General features: G+C 42.1%; 2 protein-coding genes across 3 annotated transcripts in view; one reads left to right on the forward strand and one right to left on the reverse strand.

Moving 5' to 3' along the window:
• The window catches only part of RBKS (ribokinase), a 64326-nt gene that overhangs the window by 23643 nt on the left and 23620 nt on the right, over window positions 1-17063 (forward strand). For both annotated transcript variants that reach the window (XM_015566353.1, XM_015566354.1), the window contains exons 5-8: window positions 803-865; window positions 4099-4263; window positions 11446-11537; window positions 14308-14496. In XM_015566353.1, coding sequence (XP_015421839.1) covers window positions 803-865; window positions 4099-4263; window positions 11446-11537; window positions 14308-14496 — 509 coding nt within the window. The remainder of the gene's footprint in view (window positions 1-802; window positions 866-4098; window positions 4264-11445; window positions 11538-14307; window positions 14497-17063) is intronic.
• The window catches only part of MRPL33 (mitochondrial ribosomal protein L33), a 62142-nt gene that overhangs the window by 10000 nt on the left and 35079 nt on the right, over window positions 1-17063 (reverse strand). The gene's annotated exons all lie outside the window — the stretch shown is intronic.

The following is a 17063-nucleotide window of genomic DNA, read 5'->3' on the forward strand; positions in this document are numbered from 1 at the left end:
CATAGCTGGAAATGACCTCAGAAACCATTGAGATCTGATACTATCTATAATAATAAAAGCATAATATGCTAATTGGACCAGACATCCTTCCAGACAACCTTCCTGACGAAGCAGGGGCTGTGAGGGAAACCCGGGTCCCGGGTGCCAGAGGGAAGCCGATGCAGGCAACCAGGGGAAGGAAGGCCTGCTCTTGCGTGAATTTTGTGCATCGGGCCTCTAGTTATTTCATAAGAGAGAACACCGGAGGCCAGAGAGGTTATGACTTTGTCCAAGAGCACAGCTAGTTGGAGCTACAGCCAGGACCAGAATGCAGGTCTTTGGCCCCAGTTCAAGGCTCTTTGCTGCTGCCGAAGGCTGCCTGGTCAACATCACCATTTACATGCCAGGCCATAATTTTTGATGAGATGCAAAGCTTATGAGAATGAAGAAAAACAAACAGGTTGATTTTATAGGTTTAACCTTTAGTATTTCACTCAAGTTTGTCATTTCTTTCACTGAATATGGTAGTGCAGGGAAATGCATATGCATACAACTATGAATAATTTGGGGGAATTGGAAGCAGGGTGGTTTGTTAGATTGTTACTAATGTAAAGAAAAGGTGCAACTAAGTATAAAGACTTGTATTTTCCTCATTGTATAGGTGATGAGTATAAATTAGCACTAATTACTTATTTCTTTTTTATCATTCCAGATGGTTAAAAAGGTTAAAAAGTTTTCTAAGGATTAGTGGTGCATTGAAATTGTTAATATAAATTATCCAAGCCAGGCTGTGTATACGTGATTGTAATTTTTTTTCCTTTAGAATTTACATATCAAACTAAAGACGCTGCTACAGGAACTGCTTCTATAATTGTCAATAAAGAAGGTATGTGTTTTGCATATTGAAGTGTCGTTTCATAAGACAGTGCATTTCCAGAACTAGAACAGAAGCATCAGTTTTTATCCTAATCTTATGGATCTCTTACCATACCCACCAGGCCTACAGCATGGTCTTTCCAGCCTAAATATAAGTGTTTCCCTTACTTACACATCCCAGGCTGTTCATTCAAATATAAAATTGTCCATCTAATACATATGAAGCATTCGATAGTTGCCTCAAAATAATCTTTATATCCTGTAACACCCCATTACCCTTCATGTGAACTCAGAATTGATATTTGTCTCTAAAAGCAGTTAAGTATTCAGCTGTCATTTCAGTTACACCAGGTAAATAAATGTAAATAGATAGGTGCAAAAGAAAGTTGATGAATCATATTTATAGAATATTTACTGAGCAAATGGCAGCAACTAATTACTTCTAACATATCGTTAGTGTTCAATTTTGTCTGCTCTTTAAACAGCAATCAAATCTCAAAAGTCTATATATGCAACTGTGTCTGTCACAAGGCCTTGCAATAGTGAGACATTTGTCTTTGAAAAGAGTAACTTCCCTTTGCCCTCAAGTAAAGTCTTTATGATTTCTGCCAAGTATTTTTAGTATAAAAACACCACCATACAATTTTAAAAATCAGAATTAATATTCAGAATGGCCAAGCATTTTATGGGGCACCTATGACAGAACCTAGAGCATTATGGGCAGTCAGCGTGCATTGTGTTAGCTTAGGATTTGTCACAATATGTTTTTAACTTATACTGCAGTTTCACAAGATCATTTCTCACAGAAGACACCATATTTTTACCTTTAGTGATCCCAGAGTTGCAGTGTCCCACTTAAAGACAGTCAATAAAAGTTTTCATTCTAACAGTAGTCTGTGTTCATTACTGTAAGCTACCTCTTAAGTGATTATTGCTGCCAACAGCAGCTCATTCCCTGCCTTAAACCTCTTTTTTGTGTTCTAGGGATATCTTTGAGTTATGTTTCTTCCTTGTCTGGGTACAAAATACTGCATTTTTGTGCAGAGATATAATTTAAATTTTGTATCAAGTGCCTATTATGTCTGTTTATAGTGTCTGGTAATGCCCTTAAGAGTATAGGTGGTGCCCAGCTGGCATGGTGTGGCACAGTTGAGCGTCAACCTATGAACCAGGAAGTCATGGCTAAATTTCCAGTCGGGGCACATACCCGAGTCACTGGCTTGATCCCCAGTTGGGGGCATGCAGCAGTCAGCTGATCAATGATTCTCTCTCATCATTGATGCTTCAATCTCTCTCCCTCTCTCTTCCTCTCTTAAATCAATAATAAAAAAACAAATTTTTTAAGAGTATAGGTGGTAGTAGAAGAGCTAATCCAAATACTCAGAGCAGCTTCTTTAAATGAGTGAGTAGCAAGGTCAAGCAGAGAATTCAGTTTTTATACGTTAAAGTGGAGGCACCAGTGAGCTAGCCACACGGCAGTGCCCACCCTACAGCGGTGTCTTGGGCTTGTTGCTCATCAGCCACGGCCAGTCCAGAAATGCAGATTCCGGAGTCAGCAACACCGAAGCAGCAGCTGACTCCAGCAGAGAGTGAGGTCACTGAGGAGAAATGGAAGGAGGGAAGCTGTCTTTCAGTGTGTGGGGACTTTGAATTTTTCCAGCACCGAGATTGGGTTTACGCTGAATCCATCCCCACTTTATTAAATCCTCCTTGTGGCCAACAAACACATCTGTGGTAAGATGATAGGCTAGCATGTGTTCTGTGTTCGGAGGTAATTTTAGGTCATGTCTGTACAAGAGCAGCACGAGCAGCCTGCGGCACCAAAAAGTTCTGCAATTCATCCCACTAGATCAACACTGTCCAATAGAAACAATGCAAGCTACATGCGCAAGTTTAAGTTTTCCATTAGCCACACTTAAAAAAGTAAACAGAAGCAGGTAAAATTCACCCTAATATATTCCCTTAACCCAATAAATTCAAAACATTATCCTTTCAACATGAAATCAAAAAGTTCTTAAAAATTAATGAGATATTTTACCTTCTCTTTGTACTCAGTCAGCCCTTGAAATCTTCTGTGTGTTGTACAATTAAAGCGAACCTCAATTTGAACTAATGCATTTCAAGCGCTCAGTAGCCACATGTGGCTTGTGCTTCTGACTATCATATCAGGCAGCACAGCTCTTGAGAGTTCACCTAACAGAGGAAATGTACCACTACACCCATCCATTTAGGTCCAAGTGATGGGTATACAGGGTAAGGCAAAAGTTGGTTTAAAGCTGATCGTATGCAAAATAATACCTAATAAATAATAACACAAGAATAAACTCTGTGTTTCATATACTGACAACTCTAACCTACTTTGGCCCCGCCCTGTGTAAGATTCCTGAGTCCTGCTGCTATTTGATCTGGTACAGACTAGGCCAACTATCCTTCTCTCTACCTTAAGTTATTTAGTGCAATTTTTCATCTGCTAGATATTGCAGAATGTGGTTTGATTTACAAAAATCACTTTGAGAATACCACAGGGTCCACCTCAAACTTATTGCATACTACAGAGCATTAGTTTTTAGCATTAGGCGAGTTTCTTCCTGTTTATACTCATCATTATGACACTGTCATTTAGGATTAAGAATCTTTTGTTGTTGTTGTTGCTGTTGTTTATCCTCACCAGAGGATATTTTTCCATTGATTTTTAGAGAGAGTGGAAGGGAGGGGAAGAGACACGGAGAGAGAAACATTGATGTGAGAGACACACATCCATTGGTTGCCTCCCACACACGCCCTGACCAGGGCTGGGGATAGAGCCTGCAACCCAGGTACATGCCCTTGAATAGAATCAAACCTGGGACCCTTTAGTCCTCGGCCGATACTCTATCTACTGAGCCAAACTGGCTATGGCAGGATTAAGGGTCTTTACCACATACATTGTACCAGCCAGTTCCCATAAAAGAAAATTTGATGTATGTTATATATCATTTCTCAGCTAATAGTTTTTGTATATAAGAATACTGATAAAGGAAGTCATTTTTAGATTTTGCTCAAAATGATTAGAATATGAATCGTGTTACATAAATATTGTAAAATACATTAGGAATTTGAAAATTAACCTGAATGGCCTAGAAATGTTAAAATTCATAAAACACTTTTCATGTAATGACTTTGTAAGAGTGACTAACATTGCAGAATATCACTGCTTGGCTTTCCTATATTTTAACATAATATTAATATAGAAATTCTTTGTAGGCCAGAATATCATCGTGATAGTGGCTGGAGCAAATTTACTTTTGAATACTGAAGACCTGAGAGAAGCAGCCAATGCCATTAGCAGCGCCAAAGTAATGATCTGCCAGCTAGAAGTAACTCCAGCAATTTCTTTGGAAGCCCTAACAATGGCCCACAGCAGTGGAGGTAATTTTACCTGCTTGTCATTCTTTCTATAAAAGCTTTTATCTCGGTCTCAATTAAAGTTAACCTTTTAAGCAAAGCAATACTTTTCAGTAGGAAAATATTCTTTCTCCCATCTGTAAGATTCACTGTCTTCTTCTAATTCTTGATAACGTTAGAAAACCTTACAAAGAGGGTAAAAGTAACATGAGTAACATTTCTGATATATCCCACAATATAAATCTTCAATCTAGCTAGCAGAAATAATACAGGTAGTAACTAGAATCTCTGAAGCAGCTCCCTGTCCAAGATACAGTCAGGAAGTGGACCGGTTCCCATTCTGAGGAGCAGAGGTTAAGCTGCATGTCTTGTGTAATCACTGCCCGGGTACATTTTGATAAGCTTCTCTAGAAATTAAAGGTTGGTTCTTCCTCCGTTTGTAAAACTTTACCATCTTTTTTATAAACAGCAAAAGATTATTTATATGTAATATTTGCTATGTTGTCAACATCCTTTAAGCAGCTCTTTTGTTTGACTTTTGATTTTGGAGATTTTTAAGAATGCAAAAGCAGGCAGAATTGTATAATGGAACTCATCACCTAGCTTCAACAATTACCTACCCTTGGCTAATCTTGGTTTATCTGCTCTCCTCCCAGACCTCCTCTCTCACCCCCAGCAAATAACTGACTTTTAGAAATCCAGATAGTTTCCTTCTGTTTGTTGCTTTTTTCTTATTGCTTTTCTTATTATCTCTTGTGAGCCTTGTGGTCTTTGCAGGATTATCTGATTTTGCTGAGCTTTGTCTGTTAAGTGCATATAAAAATACTCCCCCCAAATAAAAAATATGTAAATAAAAATATTCCCCTACAGAATTGTTCTAAGAATGGAATAAAAGTAGTAAGTTTCAGTAAATCCAAATTTTCTTCTCTCTTTTAATTAAAATTTGTACAATAGCCTGATCAGCACCATTTGGTCAAAAAAAATCAAAATAAAAACTAGCCACTCTAAGACAATGCTTCTTCATATTATGGCAATAGTTCTATATATATTAAGAATAGAGAGAAAGAACCACATTGGCTTTTCCAGATAAAGCTTTCTCATCAAGTTACAATAAAAAATAAAAAAAAAAACAGTGTGTGTGTGTGGTTGTGTGTGTGTGTGTGTGTGTGTGTGTGTGTGTGTGTGTGTTTTCTCCCAAATATTTTTAAATGTTTGACCTGATTTAACAAATTTTTTTTATGGCAAAACAACATGCCATGGCAAATTCTCACTGACATTTAATGTATTTTTAATAGACTCGAAGCTGCCAGGAACAATTCTGAGCCAGAAGCCACTCGGTGACGTTTTCTCAGGGTCCCAGATCAAGGGTGAGGCTGTGGCGAGCCTTCGCTGCACTGCACTCATTGACTCGGGGGACGCAGGCACAGCGTGCCGCTTCACGCGTGCTCCTCTCTTTCCTGGTACAGATCAGAGCATCTTCTCGTGTATCTTCTCGCTCCTTCCTGCTACTCCTTGCTCCTCAGAGGTCACTGTTTCCTCTGCCCTAGTCTAGTTTCCTGTTACCTACCCAGCTTGTGGAGGAGAGACAGGTAGAGCACCCACAACAGAGGATCCAAACTCCCACAGGTGAGGCTGGCATTAACCAGATGAGCAGGCAGCCTGACCTGACCTGGGCCATTTGGGTGGGGTCAAGAATGCTTTCTCCATCGCCTGCCAGGCAGCTCTTCCCGTTGAGGAGCTACAGGACCAGAAAGGGGGACAGGGCGTGGTGAGCCAAAGACCACTTAGCCTGCTTCACATTTTGCTGAAGAGCTAATATGCCTAAGTATTAATTCTGCATTATCTGATATAATAACACCGGCAGTAGCAAGCCTTGCATTTGTATGTGCTTTACAGCTTATAAAGTACTTTTATAAAATCCATCCTCAGAAAAACCTTATGGCAAAGATATGGCAGGTATTATTCTCCTGGAGACTGAGAATTGGGGAGGTTAAGCAATTTCTCAGCCAAGGTCATACTTTTAGTCAGTGTAGAAACCAGGACTCCAGACTCCAGGACCCAAGTTCTGTGTCCTAGACCACAGTTTCAAGTAACTTCACAAACCTCTTGATTCTAGCAACTGAGCCTTTATGAAGAGTAGCTCTAGAAAAGTAGAATCTGTGAATTGTAACACTGCCCAACATGGAGCCTAAACTTTGAGTGTCTTGCTGCTCAAGTCACAGAGAAGGGACGCTAGAGTGTTTTCAGCAATGTGTCCCCACCCTCCCCATTACATGCACACGTGCACACATGTTCCTCTGTCCAGGAGGAGCACTGGTTTGGGAGTCATGAAGCATCAGAATCAATCACTTAGCAAATGGGGGACATCAGGAAGTCGGTCAGTTCCCTGTTCTGGGCCCCCGTTTCTTCTGTGAAATGAGAACTGAGCTAACATGGCGATGTGTGGGTGGACTGATCACAGAGCAGAGCAGCGAAGCTTAAAGATCTGTTGTGAGCACTCACTGTCCTCCCCATTGCCCCATGAGGCTGCATATGTGCTGATCAGTGTTATTCCATTCACAAGAAAGATGGTACAGCCATCATCAAATGTGGGTTTATCACAGCTCTTATCTGTACTAACTAGTAATGGACTTTGAATTAAACACACTGTATAAGTAGATTACACATCAGTTGTTAACATACAGAGGAAGCCCTAGCCGGTTTGGCTCAATAAATAGAGCATCCGCCCGTGGACTGAAGGGTTACAGGTTCAATTCTGGTCAAGGGCACGTACCTCTGTCGCAGGCTCCACCCCTGGGCCTGGTCAGGGAGCATGTGGGAGGCAACAGATCAATATGTCCCTCTCGCATCTCTGTTTCTCTTTCTGGGTCTCTCCCTCTCTCTTCCACTCTCTCTAAAAATCAAGGGGAAAATGTTCTCAGATGAAGATTAACAACAACAAAACACAGAGGAAGAAGCCCCTCCATCTTTGTATAGACTGTCTCAGGATTCTCTTGCTATCTTTACCAAAATGAAAGCAGTGATTTTAAAGAGACAGCACCTACAACATAAAAAAACGCAGTGGTCGCCCTCTGGAGCCCCCTCCTCTCTCGGTCACCATGCTGTGAGGTGGCCCCAGACCAGAGCTGGTGCTGCAGCTGCTTGTGATGAAATTGTGCATGTTGGTTCTGGTCTTTATATCCATTTCAAAGCAAATGAAACATTACAGGAACAATTATAAATAATTGAGACTATAAAATTGCCAAGATTAAATTCTAGGTAGGGCACAAAATATCTTTTAATGCCACTCTAGTCCTTTTCCATTCGGCAAACAAAACTTCTTGGCTGGCTACCTGGACTTGCACAATAACGCAGTCTAGCACGTGGCCCGAGCTGTGAGGGTTTACTGCTCAAGTGACTGAAAAGTACTCCTCGAGTGAGAGGCTGTCAAGCCAGGGTTTGGGGTCCTCCAAACCCCCACGGTTTCTCTGCGTAGGGGGACTGTCTTCCTCTCTTCCTCTGAGCTAGTGATGAGGGCCTTCTTAACTGCCCAGCCGCCACCCTCCACGGTGACATCATGAAGACCTTCTGCCTCATGTTCCTGTCTTGGCCCCAAACAGCTTCCTCCCTGGGCCTCCCCAGGTCCGCACTGACGTTCTTGTGCCAGCCACGGACATGCTGTTAGGACAGCCGGGGTTTTAGTCCGTCTGACGTTGTCATGAGTAATAATTGCTGTTGTGCGCTATCAGTCACCTCTCAGCCCCGCTTCTCCATCGTACATCCTGTGTTCTCCATTTCTCCTGGTTCCAGGATGACATCAGGGTTTTTTCCATCTTGTCTCTTATAAACTTGCATTCTTCTTTGATTAAATATATCCTCTTTTTTTTTCACCATGGTGAAGCATTTATGCTTATTTATGGTAGTATGAGCCAAAGAGAGGCCTTTCTTTATGGCATTTTCACTTTTTCCCTCAATTTAGTTACTAGCAGACTCTAAGCCTATACAGCCAGTTATTATTGGTAAGAATGTTTTCCCTTAGTAAAACACAACCAAATAAGATTGGATTAATTTTTATATAATATTTATGGTCAAATTAAAATATAGAATTCCTTACTCCAGTAATTATTGCTTAAAAGCCAATGCATGTGGGGTTGGGGGGGTTGGAGGGGGTGGGGGGGATAAGGACACATATGTAATACCTTAATCAATAAAGAAATTTTTTGAAAAGCCAATGTAATTTTTTAAAATTTGTTTTTTGGAAAATTTTAAATATATACGGACATATAGAGAATAGTATGGTAAATCTACATATAGTATCATTTAGCTTCAACAGTTATCAGCACTTGACCAATCTTGTTTCATCTTTACCCTAACTCTCCACCCCCAGCTGCGACCTTGGATTATTTTGAAGCCAAACCCAGACATGATATTATTTCATTCACAGTGTACCTATTTTTGATGTAAGATATTTTATGTTTTAAGAATGATGTCTTTGCATGGTGTACAGCGGGTAATCTGGTCAGATTTTCTTCCCCATTAGTCTTTTGTAATTAATCATGTATTAGTTTAATGATTAATCTCTCAAGACTTTTTTCTCATCTGTGTAAGTGTATGAATATAAATACACATATAGTTATATTTTATTTGTTTTGTTATAAAGACGGGTGTCATAAACTCTGGATTTTATTACAAAACTGCCTTCTTCACTATAAATTATAGAAATCTTTTTGTGACAAATCAGAGACCTGCTTCATTCTTTTTAATAGCAGCAGAGTATTTCATCAGGGATCTTTTGAGATAAAACGGAACTTTTATAAGAATGGCTTTCCCCTGTTGTTCCGTATTGGTAGTTTGCTCTAACCTGTGCTCAAATGCTGCTGTGTGCAGATTTGAGAATCGTGTAGGTGAGTAATGGTGGCTCAACGTAATACTTAAGGAAAATAGGGAACAATATATTTGTTCTGAAAACCGAAAAAGTAAATGGGTGTGTTAGAATGCTGGGCAATGAGTGTCTTTATGCATAATTGGCATCACTAAAACCTCGCAAAAGCAGGAAAACCAATGAGAGAGATTGTTGCCAGGCTAAAACTCCAATAGAAGGCAAAAGAGATGGGTGGACAGGCGGGGGTGTCGGGCTGTGTGTAAAGGACAATATAATAACAGTAATAATCCCTTACATTTGCACACTTCACAGTTTACACAGGATTTTTATATCCATTTCTAATTTAAGCTACACAATAACCCTGAGCAGCCAAAAATATGCTATAGAATTCCCCATGGATGGACATTCTAAAATAATGAAAGTGTGGGAATAGCATTATCCTGAAGGCACTGGACAAGGTCCACGGACTGAACCAAAATGTTAAGACCGAGGAAGGTGTAGAAGCAGACTCCAGCCGCACCACGCAGAAGCAGCGGACGGTCTCCTTTAGCCACGTGCTGATGAGATCTCCCCAAGAATGGGGAATGGGCTGGTGCCAAGATAGCTACTGGAGAGCCACTTGGAGAACTGGTCCGTGTGCACATCCCCTGACCCTACCCCAGAAGAGTCTGATTCAGTGGCTTCGAGATGGCGCCCAGAAGTCATGCCTTCATTAAGCTCTCCTAGTGATGTTGATGTGCAGCCAAGTGTTTGACCCATTGTTCTGGAGGAGTCTCAGAGGGTTTTATTGTAAGGGTCCATGATAAATTGGACTTACTAAACCCATAAGTCAGGGGACATGGGTAGAGGAAAGAAGGCCAACCAATCTGGCCAGGTAATCTGGTGGACAGAGTGTTTGGCAAGGGGGGAGCTTCCTTTGGGTGTAATTTCTAAAGACTTTCAAAAAATATTTACAAAGTTCCACACCAAATGCTGTTTTAAAATGAGGTAGGAGCGGGATAGAGGGTGTCAATGGGGAGGAAAGAGAGGCATCTGTAATACTTTCAACAATAAAAATAATTTGAAAGGAAGGAAGGAAGGAAGGAGGGAGGGAGGGAGGGAGGGAGGGAAGAGCGAGAGTAAGAGAGAGAGAGAGAAGAAAAAAGGAAAGGAAAGGAGGAAAGAAAGAAAGAAAAAGAAAAGAAAAGAAAAGAAAAAAAAAGAAAAGAAAAGAAAAGAAAAGAAAAGAAAAGAAAAGAAAAGAAAAGAAAAAAGAAAAGAGAAAAAATTGTAATTGGGGGCTGTGTTGCTATAGACAGTCCTGGCCTAGAAGATGCAACTATTTTAGAGATGATCAAATCCTGGACGTAAAGCTGGAGGACCCCTGGTAGGGATCCAGTTTACCCAAGGCCCAGTGATGACCTTAGGCTGTGACCTCATCTCCCTGAGGCTTGCTTTCCTCCTCTGGGAAATGTCAGAGCTGTGCCATTCCCATGCATCCTCCCCCTGCAGTCTCCTAGCCCGAGCTAGCTCCCAGTCTCTGATTGAATTTCTCTTTTCCCAGTTTCCTTGGTTCTCAGATTGCTCACAGGAATGTAAGCTTTGGTGTAAGTGTAAATGTTCGCACGAATAATTCTGATATATTTGGAAGACATACATACTAGTAGGTGTCCAAAATATACATATGTACATAAACTTCCTACTTACTAGTCTCACCAGGAAAATTCCTAGCTTTTCATTGTTTCTTTTCTATCATGTCTTTTTTCTTTCCTGGAAAATGGATTTATGAACTAGACTTGCAACTGAGTGTTTAAGTGAACCCACAAAAATGTTCACCAGCCTGAATGTTCACGTACATGTCCTTTCATGCCACGTTTAAAATCTTCTCTACTCCTCCTGCTGCCCTTTGCCATAACTTTGTAATCACCTTGGTTGTAAACATTGATGCTTACCCTTGACGCTGAGGTGTTGTAAAGTGAAAAATAGAGCAAAAGAGATAAACCAAAGAACTTATTACATATATGCAGAGCCCATGGACACGGACAATAGGGTAGTGAAGCCCTGGGGGGGGCGGGGGGGGAGAAGGGGTAGGTGTTGGAAGGGAGGGGGTGGGGGGGGAATGGGATATACCTATAATATTACCAACAATAAAAAATATATTTTAAAAAAACAATTTTTTTAAATAGTAGAGCAAATGGAAATAGGAGTATGTACTAGGCTATCATGGGGATTGAGGTTCCTTATAACTAAGTTGATTTTTCATCTAATGAGGAAATGGTTTTAGTTGGGGATTTCCCTTACAGAGTGTCTGTAAATGCAGCACATTAAAATGATAACCACTGAAACCCTCTTCCATTCCTTTGTAGTGAAAACATTGTTCAACCCAGCTCCCGCCACTGCTGACCTGGACCCCCGGTTCTACACCCTCTCAGATGTGTTCTGCTGCAATGAAACTGAGGTAAGGCTGGACGGTCTGCGCATTCCAGGAGAAACCAAAGACGTCCATGCTAGTGAATGAAGCAAAGAAGCAGGACTAACCACATCAATGTGACTGCATGTGAAATGGGCCCCGTGAAAACAGTCTTTTCAGTTGATGGGTGTGGAGAAAGGAAATGAGTGAGTCCTGTGGGATGGGGGGGACGGAGGGGGACTCCCTGAGTCATCACCATAATCTGACACTGATCAAACCTCAGTTGACCTTAGTGCCCCCCCTGCCGTTTTCCTTTTTAATTATTCCATATTCTATGGACTAATTCGTATTAGAGTTGCCTGATTCAGCAGATAAAAATATAGGATGCCCGGTTAAGTCTGAATTTCAGAGAAGCAACAATATACTAAATGTACGTTGTTTCTCTGAAATCCAAATTTAACTGGCATCTAACAACCCTAACAATAGTTAACCCCTGGTGTGTTTGCTGCATTCTATTGTGAAGATCCTGTGACTGCACTGGTGGGCAGACAGGTTTTCCATCGATGCCATGGGAAGACCTTGGGGCCACTCGATTAGGGGAGCACCCTCTCAGAACAGCTGAGGGCCATAACTTATAGCTCTGCAATAAATATCTATCAATATATTCACATTATGCCTCTCATTCTAAAAGCATTTTAGGAAGATAATTTTAATATTTCTACCTTTTATAGCCAAATAGTTTTAGACTAGAGCTCTCTACCACCATTGGGAGGCAGGACATATCATACAAGGCAACGTGCAGAGAGACAAAGTTAGAAACTAATAAACTATACTGTAATTTTCCATTTTTTTTGAAGGCTGAATGACGGTTTCTAGGATTTGCCTTTTTGTTAATTCTTAGAATATAAAGTAAACAAGAAAGAAGACTGCCACAGGAGACTAATTTTAACAACCACAATATACTACGCAATATTTTTGAGCAACCACCACAGCCAGGCGTTGTACTAGGTAAAAGGAATTGTGGGAGATAGTGGCCATTGCACAATAAGAAGTTACATTACCCTCAACTGCCAAACTGCCTTCGAGTTCCCTGCTAGATACTTACAGAGCACTGTGTTCTTCAAACACTAATCACAGCTCGAATTACTAGACACTTATGTCTCCTCTATTAAATTATTAGTGCTGTGAGGACAGGAATACCTGTCTTATTCACTGTTGTATCCCCAGTGGCTATCTCTATGTGTATAGTTATCTATTGCTGCAGAATAAATTATCCCCAAATTTAGTAGTTTACAACAACAGTAATTATTTATTGTCCCTCACGGATCCTGTGCACCAGGAACTGGCACAGGGCACAGCACGGCTTGTCTCTCCTCCACAATGTATGGGGCCTGGAAGACTCAGAGCCGAGAGCTGGGATCATCGGAAGCCTCCTTCACTCACACGCTTGTAGTCTGATGCTGGCTCTTGGCCAGAACACGCACAAATGGCTTCTCCCTGTGGCCTGGGCTTCCTCACAATATAGAACCTGGGTTTCAAGATGGGGGGTGGTGGGGGCGGGGATTGGAGGGAGAGGGAGAGAGGGAGAGGTGAAGATCAATGAAAACCTTATAAAAACAAAAAAGAAAGTGGCCTCCAAGCATAACCGAGTCAGACTGAAAGGGCCTATTGAAAAAAGATGGTAAGGGAGGACATGTTCACGTTAATGAGGCCTGTGCTGCTAGAAACATGAGCCCAGAATGGACAGACACTGTGGGGTGATTGACAGGCCACAAAAAGGGTTAATCTGGGCATAACTAGAGCAAGCGCCGGAAGGGACAGAACCGTCCTTAGGAAGAGGCAGTACCTGGTTAAAGTGTAATACAGAAAGACAGAATTTGGTTACAAACTGTTTGAGTCAAAAAGCATCCTATAATCCAGTGATTTTCGACCACCTAGTTAGAGATGCTGGAAGAGTGCCTGGGCGGTGAGGAAACAGGGCTCAGCCCTTCACACCGACTGTGGCCAGGGACCTTGTTATTTCCAGAGGGAAGTACTGATCAGTTTATGAAACCCCTCCTTTTATAAGTCGTGCATGGCTGGGAAAGGTCAGAGCTAGAAAGTAGAGGAGACCTGATTGTCATGGCGTTGCTTTTCGGGCTGCATAGCAGCGCCTCTCCTACTCTGCCTCCATCTTCTCCAGCAAAAACAAAGAAATGGGTGGTGCGTAAGGATGGAAGGCTGTAACTAGTCAGATGAGAAAGGCATAGGGCCCAAGAGAGGCCCAGAGGAATCACGTCCTTACGTGTGAAATTTGCAGGTATGATGTATATCGTCAAAATCATCGGCACTGGCCCCTGCCTTTCTCCTCTCCCCCCTCCCCCTTTCCTTTCTTTGTTTTGTAGGATTCTTTGTTCCCCTACCTCTTTATTATGAAAATTACTGTACATACACACAGAAAAGCTGAAAGAGCTTTGATACAGTGGATACTCATATACTCTTCACCTAACTTTTAGGTCCTAAACCAGTGATGGCGAACCTTTTGAGCTCGGCGTGTCAGCATTTTGTTTAAATGCCATTTAACAAAGAAAAATCAACCAAAAAAAATGAGTTTGCGTGTCACCTCTGACACGCGTGTCATAGGTTCGCCATCACCGTCCTAAACAGTTGTTTCACATTTTGCTATATTTATTTTTCTGAGCCAGAATCTATCAGAGTTCTCCACTGCAGTGGTTGTTATGCAAAATAAGGGAGACAGATTCTAGAAAAACAAATCTCACATGGAAGTGGGCCCCGTCTACTTTTCTCACCACTGTCTCCCTCACTGCGTGTATTCCAGGCGGAGATTCTCACCAGCCTGGCGGTCAGCAGCCCAGCGGACGCGGGGAAGGCCGCGCTGGTGCTCCTGGAAAGGGGCTGCCGCGTGGTGATCATCACCTTGGGCGCGGCAGGGTGTGTGCTGCTGTCTCAGGCAGAGCCTGTTCCAAAGTACATTCCCACGGAGAAGGTGAAGGCTGTGGATACCACGGTAGGTTCTACGTCTCAGAATCATTTTTGGCCTTGAGAACACATTTAGTCACTAACGTACTGCACTGCACTTTCTGTATCATAAGGTAACGGCCCCAGGAGGTGATGTGGTAGAAAAGAAAAACAACCAGGCAGGAGAACCATATCCCAATCCCTTTCTAACCAACTACAGAACTTTCAACAAGTCACTTAAACTCTCTGAGCCTCAGTTTTCTCATCCACAAAATTGGAATATCAGTAAAGTTATACCTGTATTACCTACATTCATTTATGTTTTCAATAAGTATTTATTGAATATCTATTATATGCCAGTACAATTAGGCACCAGGGCTACAGTGATGAACATAACAGTCTGTGCCATCAGGGGCTTGGATTTTAGACAGTGCATCACCAGGTCGTACAAGCTTTATGTGGAATGAGACAGCAAGGAGCACTGGCCAGCAGACTCATTCCTTCGGCCAACAAGTAGTAACAGCCATCACGTACCGCATGCTTCTGTGTCTCTCTTGCATGCATCTCATTTAATCTTTGCAAGAATTATATGAGGTAGGTATGGCCATGCTCCTCATTTCACAGGTTTAAAAATGTGCTCAGGATCATAATGCTGGGAAGTAACAGAGCTGGGGGTTCCACACTAGGCCTGTGGGGACTCCACTACACTTTGTGTGCAAGGCGCTGTGGTAAGGACAGGCGGGGTAAGGGGACAGGTCACGGCTAGCTAACTACCGGGCAGGGATGAAAAGAAACAAGTTGGGAAAAGGGCTCAGGGTTCCGCTAAAGCATCTCTTTATGGCCTAGAATTCAGAAGAGCTGACTAGAAAAGTAAGCACATGTCAGGAACATGAAATGAGAGGAAGAAGAAAAAGGTTAGAATTTTTATTTGTAAGAAACTGTTGTGTAATTATTCACAAAACATGTTTTGGGTTTTATACTTTAAAATATGGGTCATTTATTAAAAAAGAAGCCTAAGAGGATCTGATGGCATTTTAGATACGAACATGCTTTGAAAACTAGTCAGTGCAAGGCATGCCTTTATAACATGAAATTACATTGTCACTGTCGTTCAAAATGTGCTCCATCGGGTATTTGACAGGCTGTACGTGGCACTGTCATTCCCTTCCTCTTTAATCATTTGTGAATCCATTAGCTTTTTTTTCTCTTTTGTCAAGATGGACAGGGAAGGTTTCTTATTCGCTCTGAAATTAATCCTGCAGTAGACTGCAACTATTCCAGGTCCCGAACTAAAGCAGAAGCGTGTCTTCCTCTCTTGCTGAGCATGAAATGAAGGGGCCCAGCAGTGGCTCGGACTCAGCCTCAGAGTCTGTGTCAGTCCGGATTCCTTTTGCTCACCAGCACCAGAAGCACAGCTCAGATGGGCCTACACAGAAAAGGGGACTTACTGGGTGCACATGATTAGAAAGTTCAAGAGTATGGCAGAACGCAGAGGCTAAGCCGAGTCCTGTCGGCTCTGCTGGCCTGGCCGTGGGCTTGGAGCTCAGGCAGGCCCCCTCCGGCGAGGGTCCCTGGAAGCTTCCTGCCCACACTGTGCCCAACATCACAGCCCACCTCTGGTGTCACATAAAAATCAAAGACCTCTTATCAGAGGACAGGAAGTGGGTGCTGGTCAGACAAAAACCACCCGGCTACCACAGAACACTCGTATGGAAATGCACTGTTTGGGCTGAGACTAAATGACGAAGAAACCACCCTGGGAAATGTTCAGATTCAAATCAATAGTAATAACCCTCAGAGTAATTTCCTGTTGAAGGAAGGGATTGCATAGATCACGACCAACGACAACTCTGAGCATCTTAAATACAGTGATGGGCACGAAGGAAGTTTTTGCTTTGTTTTGTGGTTTCTAAGCATTCCCAGTTAATTTTTAGGCTTTGGAAAGGTGAAAGTGAGAGTTCAAAGGTGAAACACAGGGAAAGTTCAGAGGAGGAACATATTGCTTAATGCTTGGAGGCAGGAGATAGAAAAGAGGATCAGGAAGGTCAGGGTACTGGATCAGGATCAGCAAGTCTTTCCTATAAAGGGCCAGATAGTAAATTGAAGGTTTTCAATATATACGTGCTCTGTCTCAATTACACAACTTTCATGCCTTGGTAGCATGAAACTATCCAAAAACAGCTCTGTATGCTATTGGAATTAGGTTGGTATCTATATATATAAAAGCCTACTGTTCGACCGATAGCTATGATACGCACTGACCTCTAGGAGACAGATGCTCAGTGCACAGGCATGGAAACATGGAACAGACTGATGAATCTCAGAGGAAAGGGAGTATGGTGGGAAGAGATTAACCAAAGATCTTATATGCATACTAGAGACCCAGTGCACGATTCATGCACCGGTGGGGTCCCTCAACCTGGCCTGCAGGGATCGGGCCAAAACCAGCAGTCCAACATCTCCCGAGGGGTCCTGGATTGTGAAAGGGCACAGGCCAGGCCTAGGGACCCACCAGTACATGAATCTGTGCACTGGGCCTCTAGTTTAGTTATAACTGGATTATTTTAAGTCAAGGTGTTAATTGGAATCACCAATGCAATCTCTAGGACAAGAACT

This window comes from Myotis davidii, unplaced genomic scaffold, assembly GCF_000327345.1.
Source record: "Myotis davidii unplaced genomic scaffold, ASM32734v1 scaffold238, whole genome shotgun sequence".
NCBI lineage: Eukaryota > Metazoa > Chordata > Mammalia > Chiroptera > Vespertilionidae > Myotis > Myotis davidii.